This window comes from Telmatherina bonti (genome assembly GCF_933228915.1).
Source record: "Telmatherina bonti genome assembly, chromosome: 4".
NCBI classification, from domain to species: domain Eukaryota; kingdom Metazoa; phylum Chordata; class Actinopteri; order Atheriniformes; family Telmatherinidae; genus Telmatherina; species Telmatherina bonti.
This window is the reverse complement of record NC_136622.1, coordinates 16285185-16303107: the sequence shown is the minus strand read 5'-3', so window position 1 is coordinate 16303107 and position 17923 is coordinate 16285185. Positions and strand designations below refer to the sequence as shown.

The 17923-nt window shown below is 38.5% G+C and overlaps 1 protein-coding gene across 1 annotated transcript in view; it reads left to right on the top strand.

Annotated features, from left to right (window-relative positions):
• mtcl2 (microtubule crosslinking factor 2) overlaps positions 1-17923 on the top strand; it is a gene marked incomplete at its 5' end in the record, with an annotated part of 86304 nt that overhangs the window by 19996 nt on the left and 48385 nt on the right. The window contains one exon of the mRNA XM_079239405.1: positions 766-915. Within this exon, the coding sequence (XP_079095531.1) occupies positions 766-915 (150 nt within the window). The remainder of the gene's footprint in view (positions 1-765; positions 916-17923) is intronic.

Sequence of the window (17923 nt, the reverse complement as noted above, 5' to 3'; positions counted from 1 at the left end):
AACAAATAAAGATTCAAGATGTTGATTTTTGCTATAAATATAGGCATTTTAAGTGACGGACGAGGGGGGGCTATTATCTCCATTAAAATCAGGACCATATGGCTATTTCAATGAACTGCAGTTTTCAGACCTCCAAGGTTTGGTCATTTTTCAGCTGTAGAGGTTGACACATAGATTGACACACACGTATTGACATCAGGGCATAAAACCTGAAACTTACACATTAGATACACATGTCTGGTGCACCTCTGGTCTCTTGTTTGTGTGCTGCTGCACTTTACTAGCGCAACTGTTATGGCCAAGACATAGTTTAACATGTTATATTAGCAGCATGTGTGATGATAAATAAAAAAGTTAATAGATGGATAGATTCATAAAGCAATGAACCGGAATGACAGATCTAAAAGGTGAGCTCATGGTAAATATTCCATATTGATGATGTAGGCTTATGAAGTCACTTTGAAGGAATACAGTAAGAGCTCCACTTGATCAACCTAAGTGCTTCCTTTTAAAAATACGATTTACTTGAATTAGACGGCTGATAAAAAGCTTTCTTCTTGTCAGCCTCTGATAAATTACTTTTTTTTTTTTTTTAAACAAGCTAAATTTTTTTAGGATGTGAACGCAGTAAAAACAGATTTGTTTAGTAGAGACACTTTATCATTTTGGAAGTGAGGAACAGAAGATGTTTCTTCTGCTTTCATGTCGGAATAAAAAACATTAAATCTGAAACATAGTGAGCTAAATCCCTCTTTATCCTTTCAGGTGGCGAAGGATGTATCCATCCGTCTGCACAGCCAGCTGGACAGCGTGGAAAAGAAAAGGAGTCGTCTGGAGCAGGAGAATGAGGAACTCAGAGTCCGACTACAAGACCTGGAGATTGCCAAACAGGTCCTGCAGCAAGAGATTGACAAGGTAGGATAAAAATATTCAGACTCTGTTCAGCCGTTTTTGAGCAGTCAGAAAGAGGAATGTGTGTGGGTCAAAACCCAATCAGTCTAGCTTTTCCATTTTCCGTAGGGAGTCTGAGTTTATTCTGTGATGTATAGAGTGATGTGATTGGATGTGAATTCATGCACCTGTTCATTCAACACCTCCATCATACCCACTGAAAGCTCATGTGTCAGTATTTCCATTGGAGACATTGTTTTCTTGCGGTCCTTAGGTTTGCTGTCGACAACTGCAATAGGAGACCTATAGCTGATAAAGCCTGTAGGATGTTGCATAATGAAAACGTCTTTCTGTTGCTTTCAGTGTTGTCTGTCCCCTTGTTGGCAGTTGCATAACATAAAACGACAAAGTTGCTCTCTTTTCTGCAGAAGCACTGCAGAGCTATTTTCAAAACCTTCCCTGCTGAGGGACAGACAGAGTTGCATATAAGTGTAAATGTGAGTTTTGACCTCTCTAGAAATTCCATCGAAGCATTTAGAGTTCAGGCAGATCCTTGTTTATCCTGCCGTATGCTTGGATCTAAGAAAACAACATTGCTGTAACCATTTATCTCTCAAGGTCTCTCGGGGGTCTGCTCCTCTTTTCATCTGGTCTTGACTTTATTTCTGCCACTCAGCCACAACTCCAGGGAGTTTTTCTTTTGTTTGGTTAAACCAAGTGCAGCCAGGAAAAACTGTGATGAAAAGGAAGAAAGGAAAATAGATTTCAGTGTAAGGTGAAGTGAAAATAAATAAAACCAAATTGACATGTTCTCTTTGAAATTGGGAAAGAGCAGATAAATTGATGTTACTAACCAGGTTTACTCCAAGAGAAGCTTCGCTGGCCTTTCTATTGCCTCTTTGTAACTAGGTCTAATATGAACGAAAGGCAGAAAACGAGGCCCTGTTTTTCCCTCTTTTGGTTTTTGTGTCTTCCTCTCAGTGTCTGATGGACTGATGGTCCTCGCTTTGGCCCTTGACCAAGCCCCGATGTAGGTCAGGAGTGGATGGATGGTTGGATTGCTGGCAGGGTAGCTGGGTCTCATAGCTTTGGTCTGGTTGGACTGTGCTCCCCTGATACACATCCCAGTTTGCCACTTGCAGAAAGCTGTAAGGTAGCTGGGAGGGATTCTCCATGTTTTATCACTTAATTCTTTGCACTTGTCTTTCAAAAATGCGTATGACTGAAGATATAAAAAGCAAGCTGACACCACATCCATACTGACTGCCAAACCTCTACATAGTTTAATCATTAGCTTTTTTTTTTTTTTTTTTGCTTTTATCAGGCCATGACACATTTTTAAATTGTTGTTGTTTTGATGTTTTTAAATCAAACGGGACTTCCATAAGCTATTTTTCTGTGTGCTGAATCTTTAATTCTTTCAAACATGTCTGTAAATACCTATCAAATAGCAGTGACTGTACGTCTTTATTTACTCAAAAACTGAACAAACAAAACAATAAATCTCACCAATGGGAAGTCAATGTCCTGTAGTTGTTTTCCACCTGTTATCAGATAGTTGCAGGTGACTAATATGTTAGGGACATCTCCCACTAGTTACTCAGTGTCTGACTAACATGATTTCATAAGCTCTTTTTGACTGTGCCTTGCAGAGTTATGTTCCTTTCAGTGGAGCTCTTCACATTGCTTGTATGACTCACAGACTTATGCTTGGTTGCATTATCATCTGTACAGACGTGTTATATTTATCTGAGTTTCATATGTGAATGCACAATGCAAACACAACAAGTCAAGTATATATCCTTGAAACTGAAGTAAATGGAGAGATAGAAAGATTCTAAGATCCAAAGTGCTGGTTAACAAATACAACATGTACAGAAATCAATGTTATCAAAATAAACAGTAGATGAAAAAGTATCTAATTGCATGGACCTGATTACACATAAAAATAACAGTCTCACTATTCAAAGGTGTACGGTTGGCAGCTGCAACCTGCCGTCTGCACTGATATTGATATTCTTTAAGATGCAGAGTTGTGCAGTCTCTGCTCAGACCTTCACCATGCTGATGTAAGCTGTCAATATTCTGGGAGAGACTAGAGATGGCTTATGTTTACTAAACCAATGATCTCTACAGTATAATTTAGCTTCAGGAACAAAACATGTTTCCGATTGAAATGGCCCCTTAAAAGCATATTTTTCTGCGAAATACATGGTTAAGATGTGCTCCAAAATTAAGCAGATTCTTCCTTTGGTCGTGCCCCACATCTCCACCAGTTATAGAAATACTAGCTGAAATTCCTCCAGAATGAGCTCAGTAAAGACACAAACAACAAATTCATGAAAACCTAAAACTACAGTCTATTTCAACTTGAGTGTGGAAGTTATGTAGTGAATGAAGCATTTTAATTTGAATCTTCTTTTACTGTCTTTGACTTTTTGGAAAAGGTCATTGGTTGAACACATGCTCTTTGTGAGGTGTTTTTATGTGCTATAGATGTTGTATTAGTTTATAGAACAGGGACCAAGTGTGGAAGCATCAAAGGAAAATGTGCTTTTTTAAGATTGTCGCTACCTGAGCTAATTTAATTTAATCCACAGCATTAAAGGACTGCATATCAGCCAGCAGCCCTGTAGTGTTGCCACAGATAAGATGGCTATGTAGCCCGGACAAGGTCACTTCCCTCTACTGATGACAGAATACACATGTATGAAGAACTATGAAAGTTGTTGCACAACCATTAGCATACTAGCACATTAGCATACTAGCACATTAGCATACTAGCATGTTAGCATACTAGCATATTAGCAGTAGCAGTTTCTATTTATATGCTAGTATTTTTTGCTAATCTACGTAACAAAGCCAACATATTATTATTCTCTTAATTTTTTTTGCCTTAACTGCCTTCATCTTTTCTCCCATCCCTCCAACATGGCCCCACTCCCACCTCTCCACCCATCCACTGCTCCACTCATTTATTTCTCCCCATTTACTATCACCTCCCATTCCTTCTCCTTCCCTCCTCCTGCTGCTCCCATGGAGACATACAGGAATGCTGATTCAGGGATTTCTTTTCTCTCCCTCTCTTCTTCTTTTTTCCCCCCCAATATCTCCTGTCTGTCTCCTCCTTTAGCCTGGCCTCACCCTCTTCCTCCTTCACACCAAATCCTTCTCTCACTCATACCATACCAAAAATTTCACTCCCTTATTCAATCCATTTTGTCTCCTGTTTTTTTTTGTTTTTTTTTAAAATCTTTCTCCTCGTCTCCTGCTATCCATCATTCCCATTCCCAAACCCATTGATCCATTCCAGCTGTTTGACCTTTGAAGGAGGCAAGGTTGGATATAATGAAGGGAGGAATAGATTAGAGCTAAAGAAGAAGAGCAGGAGAGAGGGAATGAGTTTGCCTGGTAGTGCATGAGAAATGACGGGACAGCCTGGAAATTATGCATCTTTTCAGGTGTTTTGTCCACTGAAGGTTAAGAAACTTGACTGATGGGTAAAAAATGGTGAGGGAGATAACGAAGCTGAGATTGATGTTAGTTGGGAAGGTTGAAAGCTTGTGAATGTCAGCAACCTGTCAGTTATGAGCCTGAATCTAAAGCATTTGCACAAAAACAAGATTTACTTTTGTTGCTCTATTTTTAGATCTTTTTTTCAGGTTTGAAGGCTTTGTTTTGACTTAACACCATTTTATTACTTTTGTTTTGGTCATGAGTCACTGTACGTCGTGTAAATAGACAGAAATGGTACTGTACATTCAGTGTGCTACTGTACTTTTGTGTTTTTGTTTCTTGAGGAGCAAATAGGAGAATAACGAGGATATTGTGACTCTTGTTTGGTAACATAAACATAGATAGATTACCCTCCCAGACAGACTGCACAATAATAACATTGACTCAATATGCATGTTTTTCATCAAATAGCTATTATCGCAGAAAAAAACATGGTTACTGTGTCAAACTGAGCATAAATTTTAGATGACTTCTGTACTCATTCGACGCTTGTTGTTCGTTGTTCATAACAAAAAAGGCCTTTCTTCCAGCTGTGGCTACACTGCCTCAAGGTGAGCTGAGGTAAACACAAAGGAGTAATAGAGATCTAGAGAGACCAGTAGAAAGAGGCTTAGAGATGTGAAGGGAGAGAGAAGTAACAAGAAAAACAAAATAATTGAAGGATAGATGGAGGCAATTGTGAGAAGACAGAAGGACATTATAGGGTGATATACTGACTGAAAAAGAAAAGGTATAATAGAGAAGAGAGGCTGTACCATGTGGGGTCTTGGTAGGAGGGCCTCTTGGCAGAAGAGGAGATAACAGCCTTAATTAAAAAGAAGAAAATCCTATGTGCCTTTACAGTGAAGAGGAAAAAATAATCATTCACATTCCTATTACGGCATTTTCTTTTATATCACTATATCTTTATTTTTTTTATCCGGTCAGTCTTTTTCTGTCTCTTCCTCTGTCTCCACTTCTCCACATATGTCTGAATCCCACATTCCCTTGAAGGTCATTCAGGAGGCTCCATACAAATTTTCTCTGTGCTTTTGTGTGTGAACTTGGTGCCTGCCTTGGAAGCAATGATAAAAATGTTAATGAGGCTGGGTTTCAACTAGGGGTGGGAAAATTAAATCGGAAAATCGGAAATCTGGATTTTTTTTTTTTTTTTGCTTCACAGTTTTAAAATTGAATTTTTTTTTGTTAAAAAATCAATTTTTTTTCAATAAATAAAATTAATCCACTATAAAAAAATTTGTTGTTTTTATTAATCTTTTTACTTGGGCATTATAGCAGCATATGACAAATGATCTGGCTCCTGTGTTGTTTTTTTTCTCATTGAAATCAAGAAAATGTTGGATTAAAAAAAAAAAAAAGTTTTATACATTTTTTGTTTTTAATCTACAAAAATCAGCAATATCAAAGAATTGTGAGAATCGTAATTTAAATTAAATCGGCACCTAAAAAAATGGAGTCAAATCGGGACAGAAACACATCGTCCCAGCCCTAGTTTCAACCACATACAACAGAATTTATTAACATGAAGAAAATGTCCCTCAAAACTTAAGGAAACAAGGCGTGAAAGGCAGTATTATCAGTGTGTCAGCTGATGGATGAAAGTGTAAAACCCAACTACTACAGCCCACAGCCTACCTAACAAAGTAATGGAGCCAGCAGAGGAAGGAGAGGAATTGCAGGGGGGCCAAGAGACTCCATCAACTGGACTGTCAGGCCAGGTGCTGCCAGTCATCCTGACTGACTCCACCTACCAATCCCTGCAAAAAAATGTAAAACAAGGAAAATTAAACAAAGACAGACCCAACCAGTTTGAGACGCCCGTCACAATGGTGATTTGAAATTAATCTATTTAGGTTGATAAGGTCACTATCTGCTGGGGCTCTCACACATAATTATGAAGCAAATGTTTTTAAGCTTTCTTCCTTCTCTACATAACCTTTAGTAAAGAATATGACATGCACGTGCTAATAGTAAGGGTAGCTTATTTTTGTTGATATCCACAGAAAATAATTCAATTTCGTAACTGGACCAAACTGCAGCTATCATATTAAATAATGTACTCATGATTTATATCAAACATATCAGGAAAAAAACAAGCAAAATAAAGCAAGCAGGTGGGCACTTCACCACATTCAAACACAGCAGCCTGTCTTAGGTTAACACTTTCTGCACTACCTCTAAAAAATAAAAAAAACAGGAATTTGGTGATTAAGGACATGTGTTTTGGGTTCAAAGTAAAGCACTAAAGAAAAGGATTGGAGTGAACTATGTTGAACACATCTGTTCTTTCGGTCCAGTCTGAGTGTCGCTCTCCTCTTTAATTCCTCACTAACTGCAAAAGGAAACTGTTCCCTGTTATTTTTCATTTTCAGGAAGCGCTGTGTATTGTTTGCAGCTGGAGGGATGTGGGGCAAGGGCAGTCAGACTTAGTGTGCTTTCTCGACCGTGTCTGTGTGTGTTATGTCAGAATGCAGCGTGACACTTTAAAGGTGCAAACAGTGTGTTTCTAATTTAATTACCTCATTTAAGGTAAAGGTTTTTTCTGTTTTTTTTTTTCTTTTTTGGGGGGTGGGGGGGTGCTCTATTGATAAGCTAAGACCTCTTAAAGACAACATCTGCATTGGAGATATGTGCCGGTAAATGATGTGCAAAGTTATGAAGTATGTACCAGTGAAGGAAAGAGCTGTAGGAACAATCCTACTGCAGTGCCCGAGACACCATGTTTGTTTTTGGCATTTTTGTTATGACCAGCCTGCTTCACTAAGAGACATGTTTGCATAATTCATGCCCAATTAGTACACATAAAATAAAGCACAGCTACTGTGCTTTCCACCATTTTAGGACAATTAGGTGACCAGTCAGAGAAAAATGGAAGTTTTCAGATAGTGTCTTTCAGCTGGCTTCACAGTTTCTGCATGCATGCATACGAACTGATTGTAAACTTGCAGATACACACATGGTTCCATTCAAACTTGAATTTAGGTCACCCAACAATTTCATGAATGTTGCATTTTGAAGATGAGTTTAACTCAAGTTCACATGTAGCACTGCATTTAGAGTAAAAATATTTAACCTGAAATACATGCAGGTCTTTGCATGGGGCTATTGCAGGCATATTGGTACTCATTCAAAAAGTGTAGTTCAGAAAAAAATACTTTAGGACACTTTAGAAATACGCCCAGTCACAGCCATATTTGATCTGACAGCAACTTAAACTGTTGTTTAAAACATTGTCAGCTCTGTTGACAGAAGTGCACATCACTTGAGAGCAGATGGTGGTTTTAACCAGCCTGCAAAATACACAGCTTGAAAGTTAATGTGCAATAAATTTTCCTTTTAGATAACATCAGCCAGTGTCGAAACATTGATGTATTGGCATCAGCCCCAAAAATCCATTTATCAGATGGGCGTGGACACTTCCATCTGATTATGCCACAAGTGAATAAAAAAAATGAGTCTTGACACCTTATTTACAGTGATGTAATTCAGCCAAAGAGTAAATCATTTGCTTGTCTTTATGTTTTTTTCTGACATATTTGCTCCTGTGTAGCAAGTATGTTATGGCATTTCATCTAAGACCACTGTGGGACAAATAAACTTGTGTGTTATCTACAGAAACACTACTGTTAGTAAATGGGTCAGAGCATTAAAGTGGTTCGGGTGTAAACTCAGCTTTATCTGGGTCAGCGTGATTGATTAGAGTGAAGACGGTCTTAGAGGAACTGAGAGGGAAATCAGCCACATTACAACCTCACCGTACACCGGAGACAGGATGATATGTGTGTAAGAGAAGGTAATCTCTGACCCAAAGTTATTTTTATTTTGGGTTTTGAAGAGAGGAAAGACCAGAAGAATGAGGATACTGGTAGAATGATAATAACTACCTTTCCATGGTAAAAAAAAAACAAAACAAAACAAAACAAGAATAGCTTGCAGTGTTTCAGAATTCAATGTAAAATAGCATCTGTAACAAATATGGCTAACAGGAAACTGTAAAGAGGTAGAAACTTAGTGACCTGAAGTGATACATTAAACCAATCCATACCACATTTATAAGTTGAGATGAACGGAGACTAAAGTCAGCTATAAGACAATTAGGCAGAAAATGGAGCTGATGGGAGTCAAAGAAAAAAAAACAGACTTTAAACATGGGAATAATAAGGATAGCCACAAGAAAAACGTGAAAGGGGAGAAAATTGCCAAGAGATATGTCATGTGGGTTTAAGAGGGATAAAAGAGGGGCAGCTTGAAAAAAGAGTGTATAGAAAAAGAAAAGCGATATGGAGAGGGAAGCTGGGGAAAAGCAAGAGGGGATCTTGCCAGAAGGGTTTCTGGGTCAGATGAAGCTTCCCAGGTACCACTTGGACAAACACACACACACACATACACACACACACACACACGCACACGCACACGCACACGCACGCACACATATACATATACATACACATACATTGTTCTATTGTATTGTTAATGTAATGGTGCAGGCATATCATATACAACACACACACACACACACACACACACACACAGACACACACACACACACACAATCTCTGGAATGTAGAAGCACAGGGAGATCTTATAGACAAGCTTGCAAAGACGCACAGAAGCAGAGCAGAACAAAGAGAAATCAAACAATAATACATCGCTTCTGCTAATTTACTAAATATCGTCCGCCATAACTGTACATTGCATTAAAAACCAAGGTTATTTTATTTCAACCTTTCAAAAGAGAGAAAAGATGTGTTGTTAAATGTTGTCGTTATGCATTATTTGTATAGTATCATCCCTGCATCAATCCAAGAGTAGGTATTAGAAAAATCAGACTTAATTTGTTGATACTTTTTGTGCATGTTATATCTGTCAGTTCACACAGACTTATCATCATCTCTGCTGGACTCATCACAGGTAAGCAGTCTCTGACAATGTGCAAGTGTAAGCTGAATCCAGCTTTCTCCACTATCAAATCAATTTGAGATGAGATTTTCTGAAAGCTTTTCCAGACCCAGTGGAACATGACATCTCTCTTAGCCACAATGGTCTCAAAAACCTCGTATTTTTTCAACTGTGTGGCATCTCTCAGGGCACTGTAAGGGGTGCAGAGGTAATTTCATGCCTCAGTGATTGTAACGGGAGTAGGTCTGAGATATCCCATGCATTAAAGGGCAGAAAACGTGCCGAATCACTAACGGGGACACTGGGAAATGACCGGAAGGATTAACACTGTAAACACATAAGAGAAGAAGACAATTAGCGAGGACTGGAGGAAGGGAAAGACTGATATGTAGACACCCTTGAGTGAAAGAAACCCCACAGGGAGATCAAGCTGGAGGGGGACACAACAAGCGGCTTATTTCTTTTGTCCACTCCATGTGTCTGATACTTAAATTGGATTTACACATACAAAGCACCTTAGATAACGTCTTCACACCATTTGCTTTCCACAAACAAAAGATTGAGTCAGCAATTATATAAAAACACAAAAACAAAGCAAAGCTGCTGACAAAAGTTCAAGCTGAATTTTTTAAAAGCTTTTTTTTTGTTGTGTTCAGGTCATTAAATCACCTTAATTGGATTATTATATTGACAAAATTATTATCCAAATGACTGGATTAAGGTCCACATCAGGGGGGAGATCTGTGGTTAGATTGCAGACAATATTTTCAGCACAATGACAGTCAATAAAGACATATGCTTCTAAGTCTGTCATCTTGATTGTCAGAGAATCATGAAAAGCTGCTGTAAAACACCCAGTAAATAGTCACCTTTATCTGCAGGGCACTCTGAGGGCCAAATCATTAGCAGAAAATCAGCTGTGCCACCACCTGTGGCAGGTGCACATGTCATCTCTTCTTAAGGTTTATTTGCTTAGAGCAGCAAGAAAAGCTGCTCAAAAATTTACTTCTGCAACTGTTTTAAATTTGTCTTCATGGGTTTGGAAGAAAGCTATTTGTGAACTCAAAAGATGCCCAAGTTGAAGCGATTTTAAGTAAAAATAACAGGTGAACAGCTTCGGTGTGACTGAGTAGGCCCCCGGAGGGCACAAGCAACTGCAACACGAATGTTAGAAAATGCCAGATATAATTGTTTCTGCATTTCTCTGCAGCAGGTGGACTATTAGATTCACCCTCTGAGATACAGACAGTCACAGTTGCCAGTCGTCACAACTTCAAATACCAAAAGGTGAAGCCTGTGAATTCATGTTGGTGTGTTTACTGTGCTGTGTTAAAGTTGTGCTTCCCTGAAATCCACAAACCTGCCAATGAATCTGCCAATGAAACACCCTCACAAACTGAGATTAAGAAGAACTTTAGGATTAAACAGTTATATATATCAAACTGAATGTCCCTTGAGTTTGATTTGCATTCTCAGATTTTCGATTGTCTGCGTTATGAAGAAGAATGAATAAGAGTCAGACTGGCTCCAATTTTCAGTTAAAATGTTAAAAAAAAAAACACATTTCAAGATTTCACCTTCTACACCAGAGTGTATCTACCTTCACTTTTTCATTGGTATTGGGGCCACGTAAATGTCACACGAGATACAAAGGGGTGATGGATTTTGAATGGAGGTAAGATAGCGTTGAATCTTCTCTTGAACGAGATGGAATAATTTGTGGACACCTGACAGCCGGTTGGAGAAGGACGATGTTGTGCAAAGACAGAGGGAGAGAAATGAACAGATGGATGATGAGGGGGGGGGGGGGGGGTTCTCTGACTCACCCATTAAATGGTTCACAGCCGATAAAAGCTGACTGGAGTGCAGATTATCTCACCTGTAGCCACAAACTGGGGTTTGTTGAAAAGGCTCTGCCCTGTGGTCTGTAGGGAATCATTGTATTATTCTGTGTGTGTGTCACATAGTGATAATCTGTTAATTATGTGATGCATACTGTCATAGACTCAGCTTTGCCACCTGAGGTTACATTGTGTGCTTTACCTCTTTATGTGTTTATGAAAGGATATTTGTGTCTGTCTAAATGTGTGTAAACTGCTGAACTTGTTTGTTAGTAGCAACAACACATGCTGATGGTGAAAGGTTAGATCCTTGTTAGGTCTAACAAGGTGTCCGCCATTAAATAAACCTTTCCTGATGTTATAAGCGGACAGATGTGTCCTGCTTTTGCCTGCTAGTTGCTAAGATAAGCTCCAGTTTCCCTGCAACATTTAATAAGGGGTACATGGATGTTCATGTGACTGAAGAAGAAAGGCTGAGATTGGATTAATTGTCTCATGAAAGGAAAGGCAATTCCAAAATTTCTTTCCAGTCCAATCAGCAACTTCCCAGTCATTTAATGCCTGCATTATTGTGTTTATCAGCAGTGTTTCATTTAGAGCCGGACCCAATCCCTGCTTACATGTTAAACATGATGGCTTCTGTAAAAGCAGTGTAAACTGTGCCAGCTTGTCCTGAACTGGAAAAACAACTGCTTTTAGTCACATCTAAGCTCAGAAGTGTTGCTACAACCATGAGCAGCCATTACTCTGCAGATGACACATTTAGGTTTCTTCTGTGCGGTAATGGTTTTCAACACAATCCCAGCCTTTCTGTCACATTAGAGCTTTTTTTTTTTCCTAATTGTCGTGGGAATAAAACCTCCATGGCTAATTTTTAATCATCTCAGCAGACTGTCAGTGCTTCAGCATGAATGTGGATTCACTGCTGCTCTCTCAGTTTTAAGGTGATAAACTGGCTGGAGCAGACTGAACCTGCCCAAAGCCAAATCAATAAAGGCATCTAAATTTTTGAAAAGGACAGAGTGGCTTTCTGTTTAATGGCTTTACACTTTGCGAAGTAAAAACTCAGTCCTGTCCAATGAGCATTTCCACAGATGTGAAGACAGAGTTTGCTTGAACAGCATCTGTTGTAACGTAACTTTCTGTACTATTTAAGGAAAGTGAAGTTCCTTAAATCAGTTCCTGTCAGCACCCCCTGAGTCTGAGATGATGCATTTTATTTTAGAGGCAACTGATCAGCCACACTTATGGTGGTCTGACTCTTATTTCCTTGTTAAAGCTCCGCAGTTGACTTCGTCTTTGCATTAAGATAAGACAAAAGACGGATATTGTAATGATTTATGATGCAGAGACTGCGATGCTGTGTGAATAATAAATTATGCAGCTTGGACTTTGCTGTTCATTGTTATTCCCTTGCAGTTCTTGCAGCTCTAACCACATTACACCATCTGTGGAGGGAATTAAGCTGAGTACATGAGTGGTGAACATATAGAATCCCAATGTGTCTTCCCTGACCACCCTAATATCACTATGGTTGTTTGAATTCCCACAACAGCGAAGTGGGGGGATAATTCTAATTGTCAACTATGAAACTGAAGTGCAAAACATATAAACCATGTATGGTTCTAATAAATCATTGTGATGATATTGGCTACTGGCCAATTATTCTGCAATACAAACACGTTATTGCGTGCTAATAAAAGATGATAGATGTTTATTGTTGATACATGATAAATGTGAACTCTGCTGGGTATTGAAGCCATGCTGTGGCAGCACTCAGCTGCTTGAAACCACAACTGAGGAGATTAACGTGGGCTGGAGTTGCAGATCGTTTGTAAAACATACATGTGGGTCAGGTTACAGCACTGCGTGTCTGTGTGTTTTGTTTGAAAGATCACTCCTTTTCTCCATCCTTCCTTGGTCTTTACCTCCTCTTTCCTCTCTGTTCTCCTTCCTTTTCTCCCCCCATCTCTCTTTCCTTTTGTTCCTCTTTCGCTTGCCTTTGTTTCCCCCCCCTCTCCTTTTTCCTCCTCTTGTCCTCTTCCTGGTTTCAAAGCAAGGCATGGTGACATCATCACCGCGCTGCCTGCACTTGTTGTGATGTGGAAGTGGAGACGTGGAAAATGAGTAGCTGGCACCTCCTGCTGATGCTAGTCTGGCTGCACTGTGGTTACCATGGCTACACTGCTGGTGTCATGTGTGTTGCTATAGTTACCCAGAGAGAGCTCTGTGCAGAGAAAGCGGTGTGTTACAAAGTGATTGTTTTATTGTTGGAAATTTCACAGTGAAGTAAGCAGAAAATGTTTATTTTTTCCTTTTAGAAAAAAAAGAGTGTACAAGAGTGTTTCAGTGACTCAGTAGAGTTTATGTTTATGTAACAGAAAATGTATCCCCACCTTGGGTTGACATAACTGTGGGATCATTTTCTCAACTTAGCATTGTCTGAAGCTTTCAACCACATGATATGCTGTAGTGTGCTGAGGAAATGGTTCAGACCAAGACCCTGAACAGATGGGTTTTTATCTGCTTCCAAAAGCGTTCTGATACATATGAATAGAGAAAGGACCAAAGACATAACAACATATAAAATAAAATAAAGCATGGCTTTGAAAGTTTCTAAGCATATACTTATCTAAATGTTTATCTAGATGTGGCTAAATGGCTAAATGAACAAGGAGGCTGAAGTCAACCAGCGACTTAGTTTAAAGGTGGAGTATGGAAGATTTTCAATATTTTCTAAATAAATTAACTTATAAAATAACTCCAATCATAATTAGAAAGTTTTTTTAACATGTAGGTTCCAGGCTGTTAATGTTTGATGCGTTATTAAATTACAATTTTAATTAATGACAAATGACAAAAAGCACTTTTTTTTACTGGTAGGCAAACATTTAAGAAGGGTCTTTGTCATTAATTAAACTTGTAATTTAATAACACATCAAATATGGACAGACTGGAACCTACATGTAAAAAAAAAATCTAATTATGATTGTAATTAATTTTTAGTTAATTTTCTTTTAAAATATTGAAAATCTTACATACTCCACCTTTAAGGACACATTATCATAAGACTTTTTGATTCGAATCCTAGTTGTGTGCTTGCAAAGTCTGCTTCATTTGGGTAAGCATGAGCGCGCCAAACGAATTCTAAATTTGGATCAAAGAAATGAACTCGATCTGCCTACAAATGCAGCCCTTGGTCCTTTTCAAACAGACTGAATACAGGAAGTGGACTACAAAACAAGTCACTTACCGCATTCAGCGTAGTGTTGCATCGTTGGTAAATACATAGCGAATGCGTTAAGAATCCTCTGCCTCGTCTGTTATCCATACTGCGTCCAGTGTTGCAGTGTATTTCTGCAGGTTACTTGAATAAGACAAAATAAAAAACCAAAAACTGTTTAAAAAAAAAAAAAAAGTTTCATCACCATGTTTAGCAAACAAGTTGAGGAAACAAGTTTCTTCTTCACACAGGTCTTGTTCTTTCTTTTGCTAAATACAAGTGCAGCGCCATTTTTGGTGGAAATGGGAATATATTACTGTAATGATTTGGCTCGTTCGACCAAAGTGCAGAAAACACAACCTCAGTCCGCATGGATACAACTGAGCCGAGTCCCCAATCGGAGTGAGTCTAGCAGACTGTCCTGATGTGAATGCACCCTAAACCAGAAGCCATTCATTCTCTGGTCTTTCATGTTATTGTACTACTTAATTATAATAATGTAACTTAAATCCTTTTCTTGCTCTTTCCACTTCTTCCCACTTCCTGTCATTTGCTGTGGCTCCACTGCCATGTCTGTTCATGCTACTTCAGTGTTGTTTCACAACTGTAAGTCTACATTGCATAACTCCGGAGGTCCACTCTTCCTCTGCGCTGTGCTCATTAGTTTGAATCAGTGCTGCTCTGTCATGTTTTGACAGCACAGTTCTTCTTATCCGACTCTTCTTTGATTTCACAGCTCCCCCTGTCAGTCTATTTATTCCTTTTTTTCATTGCCTCTTTGTTGCTTTTCCATAACTCCACATCACTGCAGTCTATGTACTTTTTGCTTGTTGCTTTTGAAATGAAAAACATAAACAGTGGAACAAAAAAGTTACATTTTAATGGTGAGGAGATCTGCCTGCTGTGTGTAGCCCTGAAAGCACCTATAGGAGAAAGTAAAGACCCCCACCCTGCACAGTCCAACACAGAAAAATGGTTACATCTTTACTGCTTATTGTTATTGAACAGCTGACCAAGAAAGAAAGAGAAAAAAAAAAACTCATTTAAAATCAGGCCACTGTGTTTCAAAAAATGTTTGTTCTGTGTCTGGTTTGTTGTTGTTGTTGTTACTCTGGTAGAAACACACACTTTAATACAGAGATCCACAAAAAATTAAGTTGAAGATCTTTTCAACAAGGAATATTGTGATATAGTGTGTAGGATAACTTAGATATTTAGGCTCTGAGTGGGACATGATTGCTGCTTGCACTGAGTTGTGTTATAATTCAATCTTTTTGGGGGGGTGGGGTTTCAGCAGTTCAGACAATTACAGTCTGGCTAGAGAACTTTTATGGCTATTTACTTTACTCTCTATATTTAATTTTGTACACGTGCCCTGATAATTTTATCACCAAAGTTGCACAATTATCCACACATGGGCACATATGTTTTTGTCTGCCTGCATGACGCAGTGTGTTTCATCTGAATTTTTTTTTTTTATCCTGTTGCTTGTGTGTGTGTTTGTGCACAGATTTCCTGTGTGCTTGTATAATGGTGCATGGATCAATTTGGATTAAATTTGGACCCTGTTAAACAGCAGATTGACTGACAGCTTTTAAACTGACACAAAATGACAGTGAAGTTAATTTATCGGAGATCATAATCTCATCAAGTTTTATTTTTAGGTAAGAGGAACATTTTGGTTCACCATTTTCCAGTCAGATTTTCTTACACAATCTTCATAAGTACGTGTCTTTGCAAAGAATTCATAGCACCGCTGTCCATTTTGTTTTTGTGTCTTCTATCTGCAGACATATGTTTGATGTTATTTTTCATCTGCAAGGTCAGATGCAGCATGTGCATGCCTTCCGGATGAGGGTTTGCATGCTTCTCCCTTTCAGACCTCACTCAGTATAAATGATTTCTGTCATTGTTTTCAAGTCACAGGTTTAAAGAATAAACATAAAGGTAGTTGCTAAAAGTCAAATGTTTAAATGGGGCAATGAATGGAAATGAATAATTTCTGGATTGAAGGAATTAAAAAAAAGTGAGGTGTAGTTTCATCTTGAGTATAGCATCACAGAACACACCATCCCCCTGCATTGCTCTCCTGCCCCGTGTTTATCAGCTGGTCGCAGCAATGTGTCCATGTACATTCATGTGAATTGTCGCCCCCTCCCAAGAGCAGAAACAATCACTGATTGGTTAATGAGGCAAAATGGAGGTGTTGGTATCTGGAGCTTGGCTTAGGAGAGAAGAGAAGCTGTAATGAAATCATACTCTCACTGACTGGCTGAAAGAGATTAAAAAAAAAAAAAAATTAAAAAAAAAAAAAAAAAGAGGGATTGTTATGTGAGGGCTTGGGTGGTGCTGGTGGGGGAAGACACTTTGCAAGCCCTCTCTTTAAGGCGTGTTGACCTGTGTTGACAGTCAGCAGTGGTAATGAGGGCAGGAAGAAAGAGGAATGAAGAAAAGCAGGTAGTTGTCATGGTTTGGACTTTTTTATCTTTAGTACTGGTTTCCTGTTTTATTTGGTAGTTCTCCTTGTTTAGTTCCCCAGTTCTGTTGTTTCCTGTTTTGCTTTCCTGTTCATTAGGTTTACCTGGACTCAATCAGTTGATTCATTACATATGTGTCTTGTTCTGTTTCTGTCTGTATTTATAGCCCTTGGTTTCAGATCTAGTATGCTGGTTCATTGTGTTAGTTTGTCCTTAGTCTTGTAAGGGAGCATTTTCAAATGGTAACAAATGAATAAATCTTTGTCCCCAAATTTTTTTTTTCCAATAAAAAAATGGAGGTGTGAGGTAATAAAGGAATATAAAATTCCACAGCATAAAAACTTCTGTGTATTTGTTAAATGACCAATCTGTTGATTTAATTTGGTGTTTGTCAGTTCAGGTCCTCAGGACACACTGCCCCAGCTTGTTGTAGACATGTTCCTACTCCCACACACCTGAGTCAGATTATTGAACTTCTTTATCAAGTTCTTTACAAGGCTGGTAACAGGCCCTCAATTATATTCAGGCATGTTAAAGTAGGGTTACCTCTAATGCAGGGCAGCGGTGGTGATGACCAGGATTGGGAAACACTGATTTATTGGACCTCTGTCCTTAACCCAGTATACATGCATAGGAGGGCAACTGAGTTATTGATTAAAGGATACCTACACTGTGTGTGAAGAAAATATAGAAGACTGTCTGCCATCCTGCCTTCCTGCCATAGTTTTATTTTAGTTTTATTCTTGTTTTGCTTTTAATTTATTAATTTGCTTTACACCATTTACTAACACATTTTTATTATAACTGTTAACTTTTTGCTGTTGACTGTTTTGAACTATTTGTTTTTTGTGACGCACTTCGAGTTGCAGGTGTACTTGAAAGGTGCAATAGATAAAGACATTACTTAGTTACCATCTTTCTCTGTGAGATCATGTATGTAAGGCTGCTTAATTATGGTAAAAGTAATAATTATGATTAATTTGACTGAAATTGAGATAATAAAAGATTATTTAACACAATTATCCATCATCTTTAACAACATTCATTTATTTAACATTTAAAGGCCTGGAAAGGCC